The sequence below is a fragment of the Ursus americanus genome, chromosome 29 (genome assembly GCF_024610735.1).
Source record: "Ursus americanus isolate L20-20 chromosome 29, mUrsAme1.1.p, whole genome shotgun sequence".
NCBI lineage: Eukaryota > Metazoa > Chordata > Mammalia > Carnivora > Ursidae > Ursus > Ursus americanus.
This window is the reverse complement of record NC_142155.1, coordinates 18204947-18230851: the sequence shown is the minus strand read 5'-3', so window position 1 is coordinate 18230851 and position 25905 is coordinate 18204947. Positions and strand designations below refer to the sequence as shown.

At 38.2% G+C, this 25905-nt stretch overlaps 1 protein-coding gene across 2 annotated transcripts in view; it reads right to left on the bottom strand.

The window, feature by feature from the left end:
• Positions 1-2007: 2007 nt before the first annotated feature.
• LGSN (lengsin, lens protein with glutamine synthetase domain) overlaps positions 2008-25905 on the bottom strand; it is a 44033-nt gene continuing 20135 nt past the window's right edge. For both annotated transcript variants that reach the window (XM_045803100.2, XM_045803110.2), the window contains 4 exons: positions 18599-18728; positions 17752-17949; positions 11135-11301; positions 2008-5087 (listed from right to left, as the gene is read on the bottom strand). In XM_045803100.2, the coding sequence (XP_045659056.2) occupies positions 3888-5087; positions 11135-11301; positions 17752-17949; positions 18599-18728 (1695 nt within the window). In that variant the 3' untranslated portion in view covers positions 2008-3887. The remainder of the gene's footprint in view (positions 5088-11134; positions 11302-17751; positions 17950-18598; positions 18729-25905) is intronic.

The window sequence follows — 25905 nt, the reverse complement described above, 5'->3', positions numbered from 1 at the left end:
GAGTAGGAAACCCAAGATTAAAGGTATTGTCCAATAATACCTATATTGCAGACATATTGGGAAGTCTATTTTGTTAAACAGGAGACTGGAGATATGCCAATAAACTATTGTACATTGCTGGTAAGTTCAGACCTTACTGTGCACTTTCAATTTTTATTCATATTAAAGTTTTCAGATCTTTCATTGCCTTCAAATCATCATTTCAAGCTTCGTTATTATTCAGACACTGTAAAATGAAATTTTAGATCATAGAGTGTCCTTGAAAATAGAAACTTCTTACTACGATACTAATGTTTTAGTTTCTAGTCTTAAAACATTATAGTTTTTCATTTACATTTCTTATGTATACTCATTTAATAACCAACTTTAAATTCAGTAATCACATTTTCCCCTAAGCTTTGATTAGAACAATTATAGTAAATGAAAATAAGAAAGTAATTTCTGTAAAGAGATTCATAAAGCATCCTTTTCAAGCCGTAAAGCAGCCTTCCGAATAGTTTTTTCAGCATTAGGTCTACCAAAAAAAAAGGAAGAAAGATTCTGTTCTGCTGAAGATAAACAGATCCAAAATGCTTTCACTGTCCACTCATCTGCTTTTTCTGGGTCTAGCCTGGTATGAAGGCTTAGCACACAAAATGTGCCTGGTAAGTGCTGTTGAGTGAGTGTCTGGCCCTCTTGCCAGGACTAAAAAGGTAGAAGTATCAGCAAAAAGTTCCCTTAGAGGGGCACCTGGGTGGCTCAGTTGGTTAAGTGCCTGCCTTCGGCTCAGGTCATGATCCCAGGGTCCTGGGATCGAGCCCTGTGCAGGCTTCCTGCTCAGCAGGGAGTTTGCTTCTCCCTCGCCCCTCCCTTGAGCACCCCTTCACACCCCTGCTCTTGTGCTCTCTCTCTCTCAAATGAACACATAAAAAATCTTCAAAAAAAAATTCCCTTCTGAAATAGAAAGTTGGTGAACAGATACAAGAAATAGAAAAGAAACAGATAATTGAATTTTTACATCTACCCAATTTTTCTTTAGCCCTAAACTTTACTCTTGGCCCATGTTTACTTTGGGTTTACCTTACAAAACAAGAATATACGTCAGCACACACCTAAGGGAAATCTCTGTGAAGATGGCCATACCAACTTGCTGATTGGTAACACATGGCTGAGTATTTTCTGTCAACTCACTGTGGTACAATTAACATTGAAGGTATTATTCCTAGCTACATAATCCCCTCACACTGCCATCCTGAATAATGTATTTTTTTAAGTTATGCTAATAGGATCTAAGCCAGGGAGGCTACAAACAACTTGATTAGAATTTTTGTAACATCTTTTATCTGCTGTGGAAAGGCCAAGCCGAAGCACTAGCCATGTTTCATGAAGGCCCATGGACGACCAAGGTGTCTATACAGCTCTATTAGGGTGGGAGACAGTACAGTTTTTTTTTATATGTGTGGATCCCTCTAATTCAGATTCTCCTCTCAAAAAGCAGAAAGACTGAGGGGCACCTGGGTGGCTTAGTCAGTTAAGTGACTGACTTGATTTCGGCTCAGGTCATGATCTCAGGGTCCTGAGATAGAGCCCCTCATGGGGCTCCATGCTCAGCAGGAGCCTGCTTAAGATTCTCTCCCTCCCTCTCCCTCTGCCCCTCCCTCCTGCTCGTGAGTGCATGATTGCTCTTTGTCTCTCTCAAAAAGGAAAAAACGAAGTGAAAAGATTGAGGAAGTGATCTTTCACTGTTTCTTCTATCTTTATTCTTTCATCCCCAAACTCCTCAAATGTTTCCTCACACACATACATACACACACACACCCAGACACATGAACTCATGCACACACACATAGTCACACTCACAAGTAGGAAGGAAGGTAAGTTTTGTCACAGTAACAAAGATGCAAAATCACTGTGCCTTAAAGGAGATAGTTTATTTCTCTCCCAGGTAAAAATCTGAATGTAGATAAATAGAGCTTAGCTCCACAAAGCAGAGCTTTGTCCTTGTTATTCCATCTTGTATGGGCTCCGTTCCCAAGGGCATTACGCTAGCCACAACACCTGCATGGTAGCCAACTGGAAGGGCAGAGGCAGAAGGATTATTGAGAAAGGGCAGGAAACAGACTATCTGTCCCTTAAAGAAGTTTCCCAGAGCTTCCATACAGCACTTCTACTTAGAGCTCTTTGGCCCGAATCTAATAACACAACCACACTCAGCCACAGTGGGAACTCAGAATTGTGAATTTTATTTTCCAAAGTGTGTTTCCAACTGACACATTTAGGTGTTATTCCTGAGAACAGAGGAAGAATGGATATTGGCAAATAACTAGTGAGCTGCTATGGGGCTGGTTCCTCCCTACTATCCTTCCCATGACGTAATGTGTGGGATTACATTCTCAGACGGTTCAGGGCAAATTCCTTTCCTTCTCCACCCACTGTGCACTACCTTTTCCTCTACCCTTTAATCCACCAAGAACATGATTCTTATGAATCCAGACACACTTCTCCTGCTCAGAGGAGCAAAGAGGGAAGCAATTAGTGAAGGACAGACGACTTTTACTATTTAAGCTACTGGGTGCTACGAATTTGAATAGGAGAATCTGAGCCAAGTCTAATCCTTTTCTTTTGTGTTTGCTATCTAAATTGAGACCACTGTCAGTTTTAATTGAACATAAAATCTCCTGTTTGATCCTAAGCAGGAGAATAGGGTTTTCATTTGCTAGTCAGTGGATTTTGGATTTCTTGCCCAAAGGAGCTAAACTTTAGTGATAGTTAATAATACTATCTCATTCAAATGAAGGTCTGGAACCTTTAATATTCTCTGGAACATATCGACCTTTGTGGGCAGCAGACCCAGTCATTTAAATACAATTTAAGCTACAAACATAGCCCTGGTTATGTCAACAGTTGTTCTCACACTTCACAAAGCACTACAGGTGTCTTTGAAATCGTAGCTTTGAAGGACAGAACAAAGCATGAAGAGCCCACCCATCCCCAAGGACTCACCCATCCCACCTGTGTTTTTTTTTATATCTGGGGTTCTATATGAGATATTGTTTAAAGAAAAATTTTCATGACTTTCAAATATTTGACCTCATTGTTCCCAGCCAAATTTTGTTTCTTATGGATTTGTTTCTTATGGACATTACAGCCTTGAACTCCCTAGGACTTTCAGGAGCTAGTAAAGAGGGGTACAAAGAAGGGATGTAATGTGAAAGCTTCCGCTCACTTGTCATCATGACATATTTTTGAAAACTTATTTAACTTATTTAGAAAGATCACAATGATGCTGGCAAAATCTGCTCCACAAAGCAGAGCTTCGTCCTTGTTACTCCATCTTGTGTGGGCTCCATTCCCAAGAGTGTTACACTAGGCACATTCCCGGCAGGTTAGCCGATGGGGAAGGTAATGGCAGAAGGATGGGGAAAAGGCAAGAAACAGAGCGTCTGTCCTCTCTATGTCTAGATTAGTGAGATTGTATTAGTAAGCATTTTTGCCTCCCTGGTAGTCACAATGTATGTGCATAATTGAAATTCTTTTTTCTTTTTTTTTAGTCGGTTTACATTTAGCTTTGTAAATCTTAAAGGTTTTTTTATTGTGTGAATGTATCTGTTGCCTGAAATAACTGAATATTTCTACCTAGGTCAACATACACAGAGGAAATGACGACTGACTGACAAGACCTGGGAAATTTGCACATTACAGCTGCACCACAACTTTATTGTTTGTTTCTACTATCAGAATCCTCCGGCAGTCCCACTTCATCTGCCAAATATTCCATGGGGACAAAGAAGAGCGAAAGCCTATGTAGTCCTTTTGTTGTTAATTAGAAAAATCCAATCTTTTCTTCCTGGGAGATCAGCTACTTAAGTAAAAATCACATCTCCAAAAGAATAGTTAAGGGTTCTATTCTAAATAAAATATTCTAAGAATTTATTTCTCTCGGCATCTGTTTCTTCATTTTCCAACTCATATTTTTTCATGGCAACAAAATACCGAATAAAAGTTTCCCCAAGAGCCTGTCTCAGACACTGATCTTCCTCCAGTGCCACAAGAGCGTCTTCCAGTTTCAAAGGGATCTCGGAAGATTTTGCCTGATAGAAGTCCGTGCTGTCATGCGGACCGGCCAGGACACCATCACTGCTTTGAAGTCCATCCAAGCCTGCAGCAACAGTCGCCGCCAGCACCAGGTACGGATTTGCAGTCGCTGAGCCCAGTTTATTTTCTATCCGGGTGCCTTTCTCACCATGACACTTGATATTAAAAGCACAGCTGTTATCATTGTATCCCCATGTTGTAGGCACACTCTCCTTGAGGTCTTTACTCTCCTTGGAATAACGCTTTCGGCAGCTAACAGCGGGAGCCATCAGGCAGCTGAGAGCAGCAGAGTGCTTCAAGAGCCCTGCCAACCATTTTTTCCCAGTGATCGTGAGCTCCTCGATTCCAGAATTGCTGCAGAACATATTTGTCTTCCCCTCGACATCCCAGAGACTGTGCGACAAAATTCCTGAATTGCAGAATCCAGTCTCGATGAAAAAGCTGGCGATGTAATTATATTTCCTTGCGACTTCTTTGACACCTGTTCTGAGAGTGAATGCATTATCAGCTGCACTGATGCCAAACTCGGGCAAAAAACAGATTTCCATCTGACCGGGCCTGGTAGAGGACGAAAAACTCTCGACGTTGGCTCCAGTGTGATACAAGCCATCAACGAGTTCCTGGATGAAAGGCTGGTCATGATTATTTAGCAATGTTGAAGCAGGAAAAGAGATGGTCTTTGAATTGATAATTTCAGGCACAGCAAAAATGCAAAAATCATAGATGAAGGCAGAGAGCAGGGAAAAGCCAGAGTCCTGCAGCTGGCTCAGCTGCCTCTTGGCGATGTACCGCGGGGAAGTCAAAAGAGGCTCGCCAGTCACAGTGAACGTGTCACATATCACTCTTGCAGTTCTCTCAGCCCACGGCAAAACCCGAAAGGTGGAGAGCTCTGGCATCAGGACAATGTCGCTATTAAAACATGTTGCTCTTATGTGATCCACTTCATCATCCTTAGGATTCGGTATCAGTTCAAGATAACCTCGGGGCATGCAAACGCCATGGATCACTTTTTCCTAAAGAAATTAAAGGACAGAGCAATCAGGTTATGAAACTGGAAAGCAAACGAAGGTGTGGGGTGGGGGGACGCATTGTTAATGAAGAAAAAATGTATTTAACATCTGTCGGTTAACACTAGCTTAATATCAAATAAATTTTAAATATTTTATTTTTTTAAGATGTATTTATTTGAGAGAGAGAGACAGTGGGGGGGGCGGGGCAGAGGGAGAGAGAGAGAGAGAATCCTCGAGCAGACTCCCTGCTGAATATGGAGCCCCCACACAGGCTTGATCCCAGGACCATGAGATCATGACCTGAGCTGAAATCAAGATTTGGCCACTTTATACCGACTGAACCACCCAGGGGCCCCCAAATTTAAAATATTTTAAAATAAACCCCTGAGTTACTTTTATAAACAACTCTTAATATTTTTAGCCCTCAAGTCTTTATGTGCTTTCGGATCTGAAAATAGCAGTCATAAATAAAAGATACAATGATAAAGAAAATGTCTATAGCAAATGACAAAGGTAAAGCCTTGTGAAATTATTTGAAATGATCATAATAAACTAGTCCTTTTTAAAGGACTTTTTATTTTATGGCATAGTTGCTAATATTTCAGATAAGGTTTTATTTGGGCTTATTCTATGGTAATCCCTATAGTTGACTGAGAATCCTCAGTCCTTCCCAGAGACTTGATGGTGGTCAGTCCTAGGACACACATGACAGTCATCCTAACAGCAGAAGAGCCAGGTCTGCTGACAGCTGCACTCCTCTCTTCATTCACTACTACAACCCTCTAAGAATGAATACATCACAACCTCACAGTCCCAGAAACTGCCTGTGAGTGTGGACCTAAGTCTCCAAAGCCATAGTTCTAAAACGTGATATAGCCTTCAAGTCAGCCACGACCTGGGTGTCACCAAATCTGACTTCTAGGCCTAACTCTTTCATTCGTCACTTGTGCAAAGTTAGACAAATCACTGGACTAAGTGCGTCCACTTCCATGTCTGTGAAACAAAACTGTTAGACTAGATGGTTACTAAGGCACTTTCTAGCCATAGACCTCTTGGGGGTCAGTGGATTTGGTCATTTATTTAACTTTTGCTATGTGCCAGACAACAGGGACACAATGAGGTTATAAAGTTGAGCAGACATGCAAAACAGCTTCTAGAAATTGTGTCATAGCAATATAACAAGGCTTCGTGTGTTGAAGGGTTACATTACTGGTAGGGGAAAAGCTAACTATAAGGTCTGGTTCCCATAATGTCAGTGTGTGTCATGAGGTTAATGAAACATACTAACACTCTGTAAGCCAAATTCTTTCTTCTATTACCTCCAATCCCAAAGAGCATGGCTACCAAAGAGGGGCTGGTGCTAACAGAGACCACCTACTGGTCTCTCTTCTGCCTTTGACTATGTGCAGTGGCACATAGTCACTTTCCACTTTCCACTTCCTCACTTTACACCATCTATACAAACACTTTCAAGAGCCGTTTGACTTGACTGAGCCAAGTCTGCTTTTGCCCATAGTAAAGTTGAGAAAGTCAAGCACTATTCAGTGCCTGCCTAATTTTTTCAGTTCCCTCAAGAACCCGTACACACACACACACACACACACACACACACACACAGAGGCACTGTGGAATTTTAGAGTACTTTAGTATGAAATCCTTTCATGTGAATTTTTACTGTAAGAAATAATGTTATTTTCCTACTTTTCAATTTCTTAGTTTGAAAATCTGTATGTTAGTTCTGTATTTTCCTAAAATGAAGGGTAATGTATTTTATTCATGAGACTTTCAAGAGTTCCTACAATTGAAATCTGTGTTTGTATTCACCTGGCTGTGAACAATAGGGAATAACTTGTTACCATTTCATTCCTCTAGACCTTCACAAATTTAAAGAATAGGAAAAAGTCACACTCTATTCTTCAAACTATTTAATCTGTATTTTTCTGAGCACTCTTTTTTAACATTGTCATTTTCTTTGTTCTTTTTTTGGACATTCTGAATTCAAACGACTCTTTATTAATGGTGGGAAACATATAAATATACATAAGCATGTCTTGCTCATGGCAATAAATTAAATTACCTTAAAGTGTGTTTATAAATATAAAGCACTGGGACAACTTCACACTCCAATATAGGTCACCAGGGATTCAATAAAAACTCTTGCAAAATAGCTCAAATCTCTATGATAACTGAAATTTGGACCACAAGTAAAGGCTACCAAAGAATTAGTTATAAATTCTATTGTAGGGGCGCCTGGGTGGCACAGCAGTTAAGCGTCTGCCTTCGGCTCAGGGCGTGATCCCGGCGTTGTGGGATCGAGCCCCACATCAGGCTCCTCTGCTGGGAGCCTGCTTCTTCCTCTCCCACTCCCCCTGCTTGTGTTCCCTCTCTCGCTAGCTGTCTCTCTCTCTGTCAAATAAATAAATAAAATCTTTAAAAAAAATATTCTATTGTAACATATCATGTTTTGATTAGATCAAAGCTAGAAAGAATCCACATTATCTGCATATAATTTAGATAAAAACTAGCCTTTTGCTGGAACAAAGACAGTGTAAGTTAGTTGTAAGGTTAAATCAGCTAATGTTTGTAAGGCATTTAGCACAGTGCCAGCCACATGATAAGATTTCTTTAAAAAGTAGATACCATCATCGTCAGTTTCCCCATTTGGCCTTTTCCAATTACATAACAGTCTTTTCCTCTATTCTTAGTAGGTGGCTTGTTTTTTAAAAATCCATATTGTTTCTTTAGTAAGGAAGAATGCTTAGCTCAAATCAAGAATAAAAAGAAATATGAAGGCTGAGCTGGGGGAACCTGGCTGGCTTAGCTGGTGGAGCATGTAACCCTCGAGCTTGGGATTGTGGGTATGAGCCACAAGTTGACTGTAGGGATTACTCAAAAATGAAATCTTAAAAAAAAAAAAAAAAAGCTGAGCTGGATGCTGTAGGTACAGTAAAAAAGGGAAAAGGAGGAGGAGGAGGAGGAGGAGGAGGAGGAGGAGGAGAAGAAGATAGAGGAGAAGAAGAAGGAGGAGGAGGAGAAGGAAGAGGAGGAAGAGGAGGGGAAGGAGAAGGAGGAAGGGAAGGAGGAGAATTGGAACTGGAAGTGAAGAATCACAGGTGAACATCCCAGCTCTGCCTCTAATTGCTTGTATAATTTTAAGAAAGCTTTCCTTAACTTTTCTGAGTCTTGCTTCACTCATCTATAAATGAAGATCGATTATATTATCTCCTATATTCCCCCTCATGGTCTAATAGTGATTTTTAAATTGACGTTTTATTTTCCACATATAGAAAAAGGATTAAAAATTACTTTAGAAAGATTGAAATTACTTTTCACTAAGTTAGAGGCAAATTCAAATCATGGACTCCACTCTTTGTTTAATGAGTTCCCCATACAGAATTGTATTTATATCAGACACATGTTGTTAATATTGTTTTGCACAGCTGAACTTATTTTTCATGTTCATTTGCAATACATTTTCCAAAATGAATTATTTAATTTTAAATTACAAATACTCATGATGTAAATATTCACTCTTATACCTTTACAAGTTCCAAAATGAATTTAAAGTGTTTTGTTAAAAAATAAATAGATACTACGTGATCATTAAATAAGAATAAAATAATGACTAAATGAGATAATAATAATAAATAAATAATAATAAAATAATAATAATGACAATAAAATAATGGCTGAAATGAGAAAGTGAGTTTGTATTAGCAAATTAAGGCTAAAAATAAATACAACAATTGAAAGGAAGTATGATAAGTTATATTAAAATTCTTATGATAGACAAACTTTTTCCCCACATAAACTGCAGAAGAAAAAAGTTGATTCTGATATATTGGAAATTGAACAAGAAAATGGGAAGTATTTTCAATAGTATTAAAAAAAAGAAAGAATTGCAGACATTTTCTTTTTATGTCAATTATATCAATCCCCAGCAAGTGTAGGGAGCATATTAAATTATATTTCCATAAAAGAGGTTCTTTGAGGAACTAGAATAATATACTCTAAATATGTAGCTTTGAGATGCCATTAGTGGAATAAATGATTAGGATTTGACAAAAACTGAATAGCAAACAGTTTTATATTGAGGTCTCTGGCAAGTGCCTGAAGTGCCAGTTGTGCTTTCTTATTGATTGGAAGAAATTCATATAAATTAGATTGTTGGCCTGTTCACAATAAATTTCACATTTTCTTATCAAAATTAACCAACATGTATTCTTGCCTGGATGACGAGAAAACAATGTCTGCAGGCAGGTCTAAAGGATTTCTTAAGAGACAAATTGGGGTTGGGGGGTGTTTCTTTTTTGGTGTTGTTGTTATTATTATTATTATTATTATTATTAGGTATAATTGACATACAATGTTATATCAGTTTCAGGTGTACAACATAGTGATTCGACAATTGTACACATTATGCTGTGCTCACCAAGGTAAGTGTAGTCACCATCTATCACCATACAATGTTATTACAATATTATTGACTGTATTCCCTTTACTGTGCTCTTCATCCCCATGACATAATTATAACTGGAAGTTTCGTACCTCTTAATTGCCTTCACCTATTTCACCTATCCCCTATCCACACCCTCTGGAAACTATCAGTTTGTTCTCTGCATTCATGAGTCTATTTCAGTTTGTTCATTTGTTTTGTTTTGTTTTTTTTTAGATTCCACATGTAAGTGAAATCATATAGTATTTGTCTTTCTCTGTCTGACTTACTTCATTTAACCTAATATCCTCTAGCTCCATCCATGTTGTCACAAATGGCAAGATCTTATCCTTTTTATGGCTGAGAAATACTCCATGGTATATGTATACCACGTCTTCATTATCTATTCATTTATCAATGGACACTTGGGCTGCTTCCATATCTTAGCTATTGTAAATAATGCTGCAATAGACACAGGGGTACATATATCTTTCCAAATTGGTGTTTTTTCATTTTTGGAGGATAAATACCCAGTAATAGAATTACTGGATGGTATGGTATTCCTACTTTTAAGTTTTGAGGAACGTACGTACTGGGATTTTCCACAATGCTTACACCAATTTACATTCCCATCAACAGTACACAAGGGTTCCCTCTTCTTCACATCCTTGCCAACATTTGTTATTTCCTTGTCTTTTTGATACGAGCCATTCTGACCGGTGTGAGGTCATATCTCATTGTCATTTTGATTTGCATTTCCCTGATGATGAGTGAAGTTGAGTATTTTTAAGAAACAAATTTGAACCTGTTGGAATTCTTTTAAAAAGTTTTTTTGAAGATGCCCAGTTTTTCCCAACATGAAACAAATGAGAAAATTACAATTTGATACTAAAGTGATAGAAGTAAGATACACTTTAAAAATAAACTTAGAGGTTGCTTAGCTTTTGTACTTTCATATATAATACTGACTGATGTCCCTTCCTTCTAAGAAATGTTTCAGTGACACAACAAATCAGTCATTAAAACAAATACATGACACAAACTGAAAAAAATCTCAGAAAGTCTCAAAACATATCCAAAAATACAATATTCTTTATATCACTATTTTTAAGAACTTAATGGCATTTATCAAGTCATCCAACAACAATAGGGTATTTTCTTATCAGAATTAGAAGCTGAAGGGCATATGCTTTTTATCCAGCAAATTCTTTCTATTTAATCTTTTTTTTTTTTCATTTTATATTTGCTCTTGGGTCTTCTGTTGCAATTTTCTCATGTCAAACAAAATATAATCTCCATAATTGCAGTAAGAGAGAAAAGATAATTCTATGGAGGGAAATTATTCAAGGCAGAAAGACTAAAATTACCCATCTTAATTAGTTTTGTATTTCTATTGGGTAAAGGAATTGCTATTTGGGCCCTGAAAGTATATGTTCAGCTCCTTAGGGAGCCATAATGTGTTTGGGGAGGGACAAGGGAAACACAAAATAAATTATTGGTTTTCAGCTTTAATTACTGTATAGATTACAAGAAAATAAGCAAGAGTAGTAAGGACCGTTTGCTTGTTCACGGTCATGAAATTACATTCAATCATAACTCTCCCTGTAAAACTCACTTGGAAAAATTGTGCGGGGATACTCTTGGATCTGGACACGCCATGGAGGTCTGTTGCTTCAAATCGCACAAACTGAAGGTGATTTTTGGCCATCTCTTGTTTAATGTGCTTCATTCTAGAGGAGAGGTGAGGTGTGGTGGGAATTTGAGTGCCGTCCCCGGTGTTATCTGTAGAACAGAAGATGGCCCTAGGTTATTAGATCGTGATGAACTGAAAAGCAAAGGGAGGTAGTGATTTAGTCATCATGATTGTTAACAAAATCATCACATTCTCCTGTCATTGACTTACAGTTGGAGGTCTTACCTTTCTTACCCTGCCTTTACCATATTCCCAAAAACATGGTCTCTAAACAGCCTAAGAGATTATTTAGCACTTGGGGCTAAGGGAAAGTTAACAGTATTTGAATAAGCATAGAGCAATATCAGATGTAAGTACTTGCTGAAAATGCCTTTGCTTATGGAAGTCAGGATACGTTTACATAGCTTGACAGCTTAGGTACCATACAAGTCTGTATACAGATGACTATCATTGAAAAGGTTGAGCTTCTTGCACTAACTGGTAATACCTAACTTAAAAGTTCCTATATGATTAAAGGCAAAATTGTTTGGTTTTGGGGCACCTGGGTGGCTTAGTTGTTAAGCGTCTGCCTTCGCCCCAGGGCATGACCCCAGAGTCCTGGGATCGAGCCCCACATCAGGCTTCTCCACTATGAGCCTGCTTCTTCCTCTCCCACTCCCCCTGCTTGTGTTCCCTCTCTTGCTGGCTGTCTCTCTCTCTGTCAAATAAATAAATAAAATCTTTTAAAAAAATTGTTTAGTTTTGTTTATCTTCTGAAGATTTGCATTTTTTGTTTTTTGTTTTGTTTGCCAAAAGGGCTTTATAATGGCGTCTGAATCTAACACATCTACATGTCTCTGTCAAATTTAAACTTCAAAATCAGTGTAAATGAGCAAACGAAATTGTTTTTCAAGGATGAGAGTGTAAGAGACGAAAAATCTAGCCTGCTTACTTAATTTTAAAACCAGAAACCTAAATATATATATATATATTTAAGATAGCCTGCAAATTCTAAAACTTCAGAGCTAGAAGAGAGTTTGGCAATAAGTCACCTAATCCAACCAGCTTGCTAGCTTGAGTCCCAGGGAGGTACGGTGAGGTAGTCCAAATCACTCTCAGTTCATTACCAAAATTGGAGCTACAAACCAGACCTCTGAACTCCCAGGGGGTGACTCATTACCATAAAACGAATGAATATATCCAAAGCATATAAAAAGGTCAGGCACGTAGTACACATCAAAAGTGTTAGCTACTGTCCAAACTTTCAGAAGAGGTAGCAGACTGTAGAGATTCAACACAAACACTGAAGCCATCTGCCTCCCTCAGAATCCTGCCTGTGCCCTAGACTCTCTCTTACTTCTCTGAGCCTGAGCTTTCTCATTGATACAATATTATCCACTTCATAGGCTTGTTGTGACGATTAAGCAAGTTATTTAACAGTTCCTGGCAGACATTAAGCAGCATATAAGTGCTTCTTCAGCACATAAAGTGAGCACAATTACTCTAACCCTGGTAATGGTACCATGATCATGTCTGAATCTGACTACCCATCAATCTATCACATCACTGATGTTGAGCACCTATAATTTTAAAGTGATACCTGAATATCCTTTTTTTTTTTTGAGATATAATTGGCTTTAAAAATAAGCATAAAGATTGACAGTTTAAAAACACAGATTAGGTAGATTTTAAGGACATGAAGCATGAGGAAAACAAATTACTGGTTCCACCTATACAAATATATTAGAGATAATGTCCTGTCACTGATACATTTGGCTACTCTGAGACTCCTGAGACTTTATAACTACCTTCCATTTAACACAAACAATTAAGCTGTAGCAATACAATGTTTCATGCTAAATTAGCAGTTGCTGTTTTCCCAACCTATCCTGAAGTATCGGGTGTTCTGCCCAAGTTGAACAATTCTCCTTACAGAAAATAAAATTTATAGGCATTTTAAAATATGGAAAATTTCAGACAAGCAGCATTCTAAAAATAATAAGGAATTACATACAAGCTGTAAATATTTTAACAACATAAAAAGAATCTGTAGGCATCTCCTACAAAAGGAGCAAGCTCATTTTATTGGCTCACTAGTAATATGATCACAGACAATCTTATTAGTTCTTTGCTTTATCTGTATCTTCTAATGTTTCTACAATAAATAGACATTTTTTAAAGTAAGAAAAATATGCATCCACTCAAGATAGGTTGTTTAGTTACCATATACTATTTATATTGGACATATATCTAGGAAGAAGCCAGAAAAAGCCCTGCCCTCATAGGGCTTTATGTTATTGACTGGGAGAACTATAGACAATACATACGCCATTGAATACAAAGGCAGTATACTTTATCATGGATAAAAGTGCTGAAAGTAAGTAAAGATAATCACCTGGAGTATTAATTCTATCTGATCACAACTCAGACAAGTCTAACCCCTGATTCACTTGAAGATTGTCCAAGTTGCACTACGGCTGGACAGTGAGGACATGTATTAGTTTGCCAGGGCTGCCATAACAAATACCACAGACCAGGTGGCTCAAACAGAGATTTATCTTCTTACAGTTCCAGAGGGTAGAAGTCTAAGGTCAAAGTGTCAACAGTGGTGGTCTCTTCTGAGAGCCTCTCTCTTTGGCTTGTAACGTGATCTTCCCTCTGTTTGTGTGTGTTCTAATCTTTTCTTCGTACGACACCCCCAGTCATAGTGGATTGGGTCCCACCCTATAGACCTCATTTAACATTAATTACTTCTTTTAAAACCCTTTCTCCAAATACAGCCACCTTGTGAGGGATGAGGGGATAGGACTCCAACCACCTATGAATTTGGGGGAGACACAATTCAGCCCATAATAATATGTCATCCCATTTCCATTTTCTTCAGAGTCCTCATCACCACCCACCGTATTGTAGAATCATGTGCTTACTCTCCGTCCTTCCCCACTCGCATGTCAGTTCCAGGAGACTAGGGGCTCAGCTTTACCTGCTGCTATATCCCCAGTCCCTGCAGCCGTACAGGCATATCATAGATGCTCAATGACTACTCCTTTAATAAGGGGGGGGTGTGAGTAAATAAATTAACTAATACACCCTGGGTGATTTGACCTTGTCTAATTTGCAAGTAGAAATTGGCATCTCATATTTTAGTAAGTATCTTAAGCCTCATTTTATTCATTTGAAAGTTTAATTCCTTCACCAAATATGAGAACTCTAGCCAATCTAATTTCATTTTCAAGGAATCAACTAATCTTACTGAGTCATTGTCTGAATTTCTTTTCTTCAAATAAATCAGACTTGTTAGTTACAATTAAACCTTTTGGTCAGACCTTCCCAGACGCACATGATGAATAGCAGGCAGATAATTGCTAGTTCAGGGACTCATTTGTTTTTCTTACAGTGTGGTTCCTGGGAGGGGTCCTCCTTTCCCATCCCCTCAGAGGACTAATAAAGTAAATCAATCTGCTCTTACAGAGGAAGATACACTTCCTGCTGTGAGTGTTTAGGGGGAAAAAAATAAGAAAACACTAACAAAAAAAAAATTAAAATAAAACCTCAAAGCTCTGTAGCAACTAGAAGGCCTTGGAGAAATGTTGTCTGTGTTCAGTGACAATGAGGACATATTTCAGTTAGAGAGAACAAGCCATGGTCACTTATAAAAGGCAAATTGAATAGGCATTTGAACTTTCAGAAATACCAACTCAAAAAGGGAAAAGTGCATTCAAGAGTATACTCTGCAACACATTAACTTATGGAATGCTTGGGATGATCCGCCATACTCCCTTCCCAGAGCCTGCCCTCCTTGGTCCACGCGGCTACTCTGAGAGACACCCTCTTAGAGCGAATGTGACCCCAGTCTCCAAGCCATATCATGTGAGCCCAGGTGGCAGAATAACCAAGTAAAAGCAGGAACAAAAACAAAAACAATAAAAAAGTGGGGAGGGGGAGCTTTTCTTTGAAAAAAGAATATATTTTTTAAAAGTCAGAGTGATATCACGGAGAAGAAAACACCATGTTAAAATTTCTAACACTTATTGGGGAGTAGATTTTCATATTTATCTTTAAATTCTATATTGATGGTGTGTTTGAAGCTATCAACTTTTTGGTCCTTTGGGCCTATAAAAAACTTAATCTAGCCTGGGGCCAAAGGAGGGAGCTTCTGAATGAGCCAGGAGAAGTTAATTATGATACCCATAATCCTAGTCACAGTCAGTGGGTGCAGAGAGCTCGTGACACGAGTTCGTTGTTCAGATTCTTTTGATTTAAAACTAAGAAATGGTCGATTTCATCTCCTTTTTATGGATAAGACTATATAAAACCAGAGTCACAAACTGTGGAAGAGCCAATGTGGTCCGCAGATGTTTTCTTACGAGTTGTCCCAGTGTTTGGAAACTTTTAAAATAGTCTACACCTACATATCTGAGTTCAAGCTTCTCTTAAAGAAACTAAATTTGGCAACACTGGGTAGTTATTTCTCCATAGCAACCACTGGCTAAAGCTCTGCGCCGGCCTGAAATGGGGCATGGATCCTCTAATCCATGGGTTGGCAAATGTTTTCTATATCTATAAAGGGCCAGATAGTAAATATTTACCGCTTTGTAAGCCATACGGTATCTGTTGCAACTTCTCAACTGTGCCGTTGTAACACAAAAGCAGTCAGAGACAATACATAAGCTTCATTTACCAAAAATGGCCAGCAGGCTGAACTTGGCGTGTGGGCCACAGTTTGTCAACCTGTGCGCTAGCTTCTCACAAGCCAGCCCCATTGACTGTTTCCTTACACCAGCCCATCTCACTCATTTGCATTATTCACCTGGCCCCTGTGGCATTTGGATTGATAGTGCCTGATGCTAGGCTGCCAGTGTTCATCTTCATTTCATGGAGAAATTCACGAAACCAACGCACAGAGAAATGCAGTGATGAGAGATGCCGGGGCAGGCAGAACTGCCCCGCAAAGATGTTCACATTCTAAACCCTGAAACCCGTAGACTATGTTTAACTGTGTGTTCAAAGGGACTTTGCAAATTCAAGCAAGGCTATAAACCTTAAAATAGGGATATTGTCTTGGATCATCCAGAGTTCTTAAAAGCAGCGAACTTTCTCCAGCTGTAGGCAGAAAAAAGGTGAGGAAGAAGGAGAATTTTGAGAGGTTCCAAATGTAAGTATTTGAGGGATTGTCTTGGTCCTGAGACACAAGACCAGAGAGAGGCTTCCAGGAGCTACGGGCCACCCTAGTAGACAGTCAGCAAGGAAATAGATACCTCAATCCTACAACCCCAAGGAACTGGATTCTCCCAACAATCTGAATGCACTCCCTAGAGTCTCTGGATAAGAATCCAGCTGGCCAGCACCTTGACTTCAACCTTGCAAAATCTGAATCAGAGAAACCAGCTGAGACAACCCAGACTTCTGGCATATAGAACTACAAGTAATGAACTGTGTTCTTTTAAGTTACTAAGTTTGTGGTAATTCATTATGCTGGCAACAGAAAACAAATACTTATGGAATCCTGGCAGTGTTCACTTCCCAGGCTCTGGTTCCTCCTTAGGCCCTGTGTGTCATAAAGTATTTAACCTTGCCAAAGGAGACCTCCTTACCCTTAGCTTCTGGAAGATAATCTGGAATGTCCTGCCTGACAAAAGTGTCTTTCTTTACCTGGGGCTTCTGGGCCACACTAAAAAATCTAATAATGTCATTTATCATGGGAGCTTTGAGTCATATGGTTTCAGCTTGACTCCCAGAGAAGTAGGAGACTGAGGTCAGCCACATGAAGCCCCACTGTGGAGCCCCCCCCCCAAAACTCTGGACACCAAGACTCAGGTGAGCTTCCCTGGTTATCAATACTCCATCATATTGTCACATATTGTTGGCAAAAGAGTGGTGCTGTCCATGACTCCACTGGGAGAAGACAAACGGAAGTTCCACCCTTAGAACTTTCCTGCACTCTCCCCACAGGGTCTCTTCCCTTGGCTGATTTTCATCCGTATTCTTTCACTGTAATAAACCATAACTTTGAGTATGAGAGTTTTCAGTGAGTTCTGTGAGTCCTTATAGCAAATTATCTTGGGGGATTCCCTAACTTGCAATTGGTGTCAGTAGTGAGGGTAGCCTGGAGGATGCTGTCCTTCTAATGCCACATCCTGCTCTATTTCTGCCTTTCCAAACCTTGTTTGTTCAACCCTTTCATCATGGATTCCTTTATGGAATAAATACCTCATTTTAACTAGTTTCCACTTAACTTAGGATCCCAGAGATTTTTAACCAATACACTGATAAGCCAAAATAGTTATATCACTATTGATAAGACAGAAACCTAGAATTAAAAAATGTCACTTTTAGAAAAGACTAGAAAGTTCGTCCGTCGCAAACCCTCCATTTTCTAGATGAGCAGCCTTGTGGTTAAAGAAAACTATAAAGTTTCTTTCACCTATAAATGATAGGTGTATAAATTCTTCTGACTCCCAAACCAGAATTCCTCGATCAATGCCACTTTATCTTTAATTCAAATACAAATTTGGGAGTAGTGGCTAGAATCATATGTCAGTTTGTTTCTGAGCCCTTACCGGTATGGTTGGAGTTTGTGTTAAATTCACGACAAGGAGCACGGGCTGATGTTTTGAGAGGTGATGGTTTTATCACTGTCTTCTGATCCTCGGAGTCCTTGTCATCTTGTGGAAGATGAGAGTCTGCAGAGCCAGGTCCCACAGCTGGTTTGCTCAAATCCCCCAACCTGTGGCACACCGTGTGGTTTCTGATCCTCTCTTTAATAAATACAGAAAAAATGTTAAAACACACCGCCTTTGTTTTCAACTGTCCTTTAACATGATACGGAGAGGAATCTTTAAGAAAACAATTTATTCCCAGGAAATGACATGCCAAATGAAGGGCAATGAGAATGGTCTGTCCTGGTTGTCAATAATAAAACTGACAAAAACTCTGGTTACTGTTTACTGTTACCACGCACTGACCATTCCTACTGCCCCTGCCTTGGAACACCACTGTTCCTGGATTGAGTCTCCTGTTGTTTGATTAACTCCTAGTTTCAGCACTGTTTCATCTCTTTACTGTGGTCTCCCAAATCCTTAGTGATTATCTTTACACTTGGTCTCAGGGTAAACATATGCTTCCCTTCTTACATATATGTTCTTTCTGCTGTGTTCTCTCTTTTTCTCCCTCCCTATCATCCTAGTTCTGCTCCCTTTCAATTCTGAGTATTTTGATTGGTTAATTTTATATATTTACGTTATATCCTTACATTTGTTATCTTTTATGTTCCCTGTGTAGAAATACATTTTATTTCTTTGTTTTTGCCTCTCCCTTAGATGAAAAGAAATTTTTTTATGAAAAGGAGAACCAAATAGAGATTGTCACTGACGTCATATTCCTCAGGGATCATAGTAGCTAAGATACCTTTTGAGTTGGATATATCCATTTCTCCTACTTCAGTTGAGAAAACAGGTTGTTTTGTGACTTTCTTTCTTGTTCTTCTTAATTTACTCATCCTGGTGGCTTCAGTCTCATTACCCTCATCTCTCGTATCCTGTAGCAATTCATAGACAAAAAACCAAATAACAGACCATGCGCGCAGCTAAATTGGGATGTCAAGAACGTATGACAATTGGATAACTAAGTGTTAAAGTGAATACAAGAGACTTTAATAATGAAGTAAATTTTGTCACTTCCACATGCTCTTGAATAATTCAAAATTAAGAAGCCCAATATTCTGCTTACAGTCAGGATATTTTGCATTCCTTTTGTACGTGGTATAGATTTGTCATTAAATAAATTAGGATCTTGTCCAACCAGTGAAGATTTCTATCTTTATTTTTTACTCTGGGATATTTTATATTATCCATTCCTAAAAATATTTTACCAAACCCATTTCAGCTTCAAAGTCCTCTTTTTATGATTTCCATCTTTTTTAGGATCTCTAACCTTTTGACCAGAAGCACAAGTACCTGAAGAATTTGATTCTATTCTCTTTTTTCTTACCCTCATCCTTATTGCATCAATATTTACTTTACTTCAAAAAAGCAGTTGCTTTCATAAAATACTATTTTGTATGTGTAAAACAAGTGTTATACTCCAACAGTTTTATAGCTTGGGAAAATCTAAAAAACACTTTAAAACAAAATAACCTAACTTTTACTAGCTCGTTCTACTCCTTCACAGAATTTCTTGATAGACCTGTCAAGAACTATTCCCAGCAAGGAGCTGGGCTGTGAAGCAAGGGCGAGGGGTGAAGAGCTCAGCCATCTCTGCCCCAAAAGTGGGCAGAATCACCCCCATCTCAGGACACAAAAGCTAACACTGAAAATAAATGAGAATAAAAACAGCTGACATTGGTATTTTTGTGTTTTTACAAAACCTCATTGTCAAAACTAGTCTAAAATATTTTGAGCTATTGTCTTTTTGAAGAGTAGATTCTGAAAGGCTCCATATCTTGGAGTGACTTATAAATATGTGTCCAGAGCGGTTGCTGGGGAACAGCTGTACCCATTTGTCAATACCAATTCGGCCTCCAAAAGCTAAAAGAAGAAAAAATAATTTAACTTGTATGTATATGTAATTATGACACATTGTTATTATTGTTACTATGTTAAAAAAGATACATTTCATAGGATAAAATCTTTTTTGTCATTTTAAAATTTCACATCTTAGAAAATCGTGGTCTCTTTTACTCCAGATAATTTTATATTTGGATGACATGATACTTATTGTGAGATACAGTAGTTTATTTTTTTCTAGCAGTTTATTATTCTATTTAAATATTTTTCCAATACAATTCTGATAGAATTCTGACAGTGATATACTGGCATTATTGTACAAATTCACCATTTCTAAAAATACATCACCAGAAATACACATTATGTAATTGCATTTTTGATAAGTGTTTTTATAAATACATGACTCTAGTTTTATTAACAAGTTTTGTTTAGGGGTGCCTGGGTGGAGCAGTCAGCTAAGATTCTGACTCTTGGTTTCTGCTTGTGTCTTATGAGTCCTGAGACCAAGCCCAGCGTTGGGCTCAGCGGGGAGTCGGCTTGAAGATTCTCTCCCTCAGCCCCTCCCCCCTCCAGCATGCACGGGTGCACTCTGTCTCTCTCTCTCTCTCTCTAAAATAAATAAATACATCTTAAAAAAAAAAAAAAGAAGAAGAAGAAATCTTGTTTAGAAATGAAATATTTGGTCAGGTATATAAATATGAAAGGAAATTGAACAGACTAACATTTGTGTTCGTTTTACCCATTGGGGATCCCCTCATATACAGATTAAAGGAATCAAATGAGATAGATTTTAAGATTTCTTTCAGCTTTAAATTCTAACCTGCAATTGAATAACAAATGTTCTAAAACTGAGCACTTTGTCAGGCATATTTCTCAGCATAACCCTCAAGGTAAAAGAATCTCCATTTTACAAATGAGAAAAGTGAGACCCTGAACAACTTGCCCAAGGCCACAAGAGTGAATGAGAGATGGAGTTTACAAACAGGTCTTCCAATTTCCAAAATGCCCTTCTACTTCCTAAATGCCAGAGACTTGAGTTTAGAGAAAGTTCATTTTAATAACATTCACCTGCTTTCATATAAACCAGATCAAAAGGGAAAGTTTAAGAAAAAACAAAGACAATTCACCTAGTTACTAACCTGAGATTTTCATCAATAAAGCCCAAGAACTAAGTCATAATACATGCCTCCAACTCCATAAGAGTTGCTCAAAAAAATTTTTTTTCAAATGAAGAATACATTTGGTTCAGTCCTTTGAATTTTTTTATATACAAGGATGATCGAAGTATAGACACATCTCTAACAGCTGAACCTAATTTATTGGATCCCTGGCTTATCCTGCTCCCAACAGAATGTTTTTATTCCCCTAAATCTTTCATTTATATTTGGTTACAATATGATAATGTTTCAGTAAAAAAGCCCTACTAGCCAAGATTCATGAAGTTTGGATTCTAATTCTGACTTTTCCACTAAGAAGCAAGTTCTTCTGGAGCCTTGTTATTTTCTTCTATAAACACTGCTATAAATATACATAAACCCAGCAAGTATATTCACATTTTACAAGTATTTTCATAACCAGACAATATTTTATATTTCATTTAATGCAACAACATCAAGGGAACATTTATTATTACCTACATTTTGCCAAAGCAGATATAAGTCCGCAGGGGTTAAATGATCTGTTCAAGGTCATATGACTGCCAAGGAAGAATGGGAATTATTTGAGGAGCTTCCCAAATCACTATAGCCAGAATGTTGAACTGGAGGAAATTCCACTTCCATTATGTAATATTGTCTGTATGACTCGTAAAAACTTGTTGACTCAACTTCAGGAATTATATATTCTTTTTCATTTGTATGTTTTTTTTTTCTAACTCTTCTCTGTATAAAGCTTAAAACAATCTTAAGTCACTACCAGCTGAAGCTTATCAGTCCAGACAGTGAGGTCTATAGGCAACCTACTACGGTAAGGCAAACTCAGAGATAAAGTAAATAAAACATGGCATCTTTCGTAAACAGTCTTATAATTTAGTACAGGCAATAAAGTGTGGTTATAGAAGTTGAAGCCTTCCATCTTGTAAAGAAAGGGACACAGGTCACCCTAGTTCAGGGGTAGCAAACTCAAATACCAGACAGATAACAAAAAGATGCAGTGGTCTGGAGAGTAACCACCAGAGCTGAGACCCCTTTCCAGGAAGAAGCCCCCCCTTGGCTCCTGCCAATCACTGCCACGACAAAACATGGCCCCAGTGTTGCCAGTTTTCCAAATTTCCAATGAATGCCGGAAGCCTGGATTTTTATGTGAAACTCTATGATTTTTTAATGTTGGCAATTAATTTAAAATATAAGGTAGGGAATAAAGAGGAAAAGACAGTTTCTCAACTTCCACATAGCCAGGTGTCAAAAAGACTGGAATGCAGCTCAAAATAGGCAGCAGTTCTCCAGGGCCCCGGACACAATGACAGCAGCAGTGGCCACGAATCTTTTTCCCTAGCACTGGTATCTAGGGTGGTACTGAGAGATGATGCTCAAAACATTTAACTCTTATGAGAACTGATAAAAATAAAAAGCACTTTTATTGTATCTACTATATGTCACCTATCTTCTAAATGCTTTGCATGTATTAATTCATTTAGTCTCAAAAACAACCCCTTGAGATAGATATAGTACCATCCTCATTTTAGATATGAGGACAACTGAATCAAAGAAAGACTAATTAACTAGCTCAAAATCACATTTCTCATCATGGGTGAAGCTAAGATTTGAACCCAGGCAATTGGCTCCCGAGTCCAAGTACTTAATGCATCCTTAATGGATGCCATCAGAATGCTCCTGCATCATTGCTGGCATGTTGGGAAGCTAGGGCAGGGTTCTAGAGAGGCCCCGCAGTGCCAGATGTTAACTGTTTAGTTGATGGATCATGGAATGGTCTAAATGCCCAAAAGGATTAGTAGGATAGCTACAGAAGTTAAGAGGGTTGGAAGGAGTTTTAAGGGACTCTTGTCAGCACCTGCTTACCAACTAGTTCGGAACTTTTCACACATTCAATAAAACAGTTCCAATTTACAAATCTCCTGGTTGCACCATCATGTTGGACAAGCAGTGCCTGATGTATGGTAAGTACTAAACAGATGTTAATCTTGGTTATTATTACCTGGGCACCATGCATTACTGGGGCTCTCTGTTGGGAAGATACCTCATTCTAGGTTATCACCTGGGCGCCTGACTCAGTACGATGCCTCTTCCTGAGTCAGGCACTAATCCCTTATCTGAACAGCTCTAGATTCTGAACAATAAACTAGGAGAACTTATCAGAGAGGTTCGGGTATATGCAGGAGTCTGAGGGTTCTCAGAGAGGGTACTGTGACCGGAGACACACTCATGCTTAGACTCCGTACTACTGCTATTATTAAAAAGGCAGAGTATCTTATAAAGGCTTTAGACAGCCAGGGAAACTAGGCCAAGGTTAGAAAGAAGAACGGACCCTTAAGCTGAAGATAGAGGTGAAGTAAACCAGTTTGGAAGAACCACAAGCATAAGCACAGATATGCAATCTCATTTTGATCACATGACATAAATATGCAAATCTAATTCATGCTTAATTTAGACAATCTCAAAATTCTACCACAACAAGTTGATCCTGACTTGATTTGACATTTCTAACAGAGAAGCTTTTCCTGCTTCAGAAATGTTTCTGCTATCATTCCATTAGATGACTCCTTTGTCTCATACATGGGACTGGCCTTAAAGAATGTTTCATATCACAAGAATTTTCATTATTCATGTTTTTCTCATCACTTTGTTTCTTTTGAAAGTTGTTTTATGGTTTAATATAAGTTTGTCATTTTGCATTCCAACTCAGTGGCTTGATCAAATTCACTAAAAGAGGCTTCACCTAAAGGGATCCTGCCAACCATTAAATTTAGACCCTAATTTGACCTAATAACTTTCCCTTCAATGTACTGACTGGTGTTATTTAGATTCTAAATATCACTGATTTTATTCATTTGCTTTTAATCTTCTCTAACAGCTACCTTTTTAATATCAATACTTTAAAAACCTTTGTTTTGACCCCTGTATACTGGCTATAGTCTGAGGTATAATCATTAATGCATTTACCAAACACTCTGATTTTATTAATGGTAGGGGTGCAAGAAAGAAAGAAAGAAAGAAAGAAAGAAAGAAAGAAAGAAAGAAAGAAAGAAAGAAAGAAAGAAAGAAAGAAAGAAAGAAAGAAAGAAAGAAAGAAAGAGAGAGAAAGAAAGAAAGAAAGCCAAAAAATCTCATCAAGTTTTAACCTTTGTTAGAAATAATGGGGGAAAAGGATCAATGATTATCAAACGTAAAAGAATATGAACGTGCTTTCAGTTTCCTTAAAGTGTGCTCTTCAAAGAAAAAGGGAGGAAAATGTATTCAAAATATTTACAGAAGAGATACTAGAAAGAACACATCGCAAACGTACATGGACTAATCTAAAAATATCCATACCTGCTAACTACTAGTTCTACTTCTGCCAATTTGCTCTGGGACTATAATACAAAATATATGAAGTTGTAGGCATGTCATTGATAGCAAGAGATAAAAGCTGTATTAAAAGAAGGGAGCACGAATAGGCCTACTACCGAAACTATAAACAAAGCTGCTATTAAGACTAGTCCATTGTATTTGTGACCCAGGTCACTAGAGGCATTGGTAACGGCAGGTTCAGGGGCAGAATGTGAGCAGCAGCCAGACTGCAGTGAGTGGAAGAGGAATGAGAGGTGCTTAGTCCAGGGTCTACATATGATAAGCGTGCCAGTAATGTACTCTACGATCAAATGGAGACAGTCAGCAAATACAACTCGAAAGGAAGAAGAGAAGGAGACAGACACAATGACCACTGGAGAAGTGCACAGGGGTCTGTCTAAGAAAAGTTTATGTTGCTTTTAGGAAGAACAGACTTAACACATATTTCAATGCTTAGTGAAAAGAATTAATAAAGAAGTTGAAGAGAGAAGGAAAAGGATAAAGTGAGGTTCCTGAAAGGGCAGAGAAGAAGGAAACTAGAGCTGAAATGAAGGGATTAACTTTCATATATCCTCCTCCATACGAGGAAGAAAAGATAGAATGTTAGGAGGAGAGAAGAGAAAAATTAAGGAGGAAAGGAAAGTTAGGAGGAGGAGAGGATGGAGGGAATTGTCAACATTTAATAAGTGCTTTTCAGATGACAGAACTGAGCCTCAGGACAATTAAGTTTATCCAGTAAGTAGCAGAATCTGAAAGTGAAACTAATTTTAAACCTCTGATCTTTCTTATCTGTTCTGGATAAGAAAGGTAGCCAGTAATGGAGCTTCCAGTTTTCTCTGCTAGGTGGGAGGTGCTCAGACAGTATAAATATGAGAGACTAAAGATTTAAAGAGAATGGAAATGGTTTGCCATCGTCATAGCAGAGAATGTGAAAAAACCCACTCAAGGAACAAAAATGTTCAGTGCCCTACAGAGACTGGAGATTTTTAAGTTATAGTGGCATCGATCTGCACGGGTAAACTATTTTTCCTCCAGCAAAGCTCTTTCAGAAAAGTGAGAAACACAGGATTGAGGTTTTGTGAGGATACAGACTTAGGAAGACATTGACAAAACTAAGTTGAGGATATTTGCAAGAAAGGCTAAAATAATGACATATGGAATCCAAGATAGATGGAATAGGAAACAAAATCAGAAAAGACTGACAAGGGGAACCTAGTCAAGGGACTGGAGATCCCTAGAAGGTAGCATTTTAGCTGTACCATTGAGCTGAATATATTGACTAGAATAAAGTAGGAACTGAGTAAATATTTTCTAATAAATGAATGGCAACCAATGGGTACCATGTTGAAATATAAGGCCAGAAGGAAATTTTGACTCTGGTCCCTCCTTCGTAAGTGATTCAAAAGGAAATATCTTTGAATGTCCAATAGGACCTGATGATAATTCAGTAGGCTGATGTAATCAAAATACTTTTCCCAGATAAAATATTACATGGACTTCCTCAGTTTTCTTAAGAAGAACTAAGAGAAAAAAAAATAAACTCTGCTGGTGACAAGCTGCTCCACAATGACACTGTCCCTTTACCCTATTAATTCCACCTTTCTTTCAAGATTTTTTCACTGGGTAGTAAGGAGGGCACGTATTGCACGGAGCACTGGGTGTTATACACAAACAATGAATCATGGAACACTACATCAAAAACTAA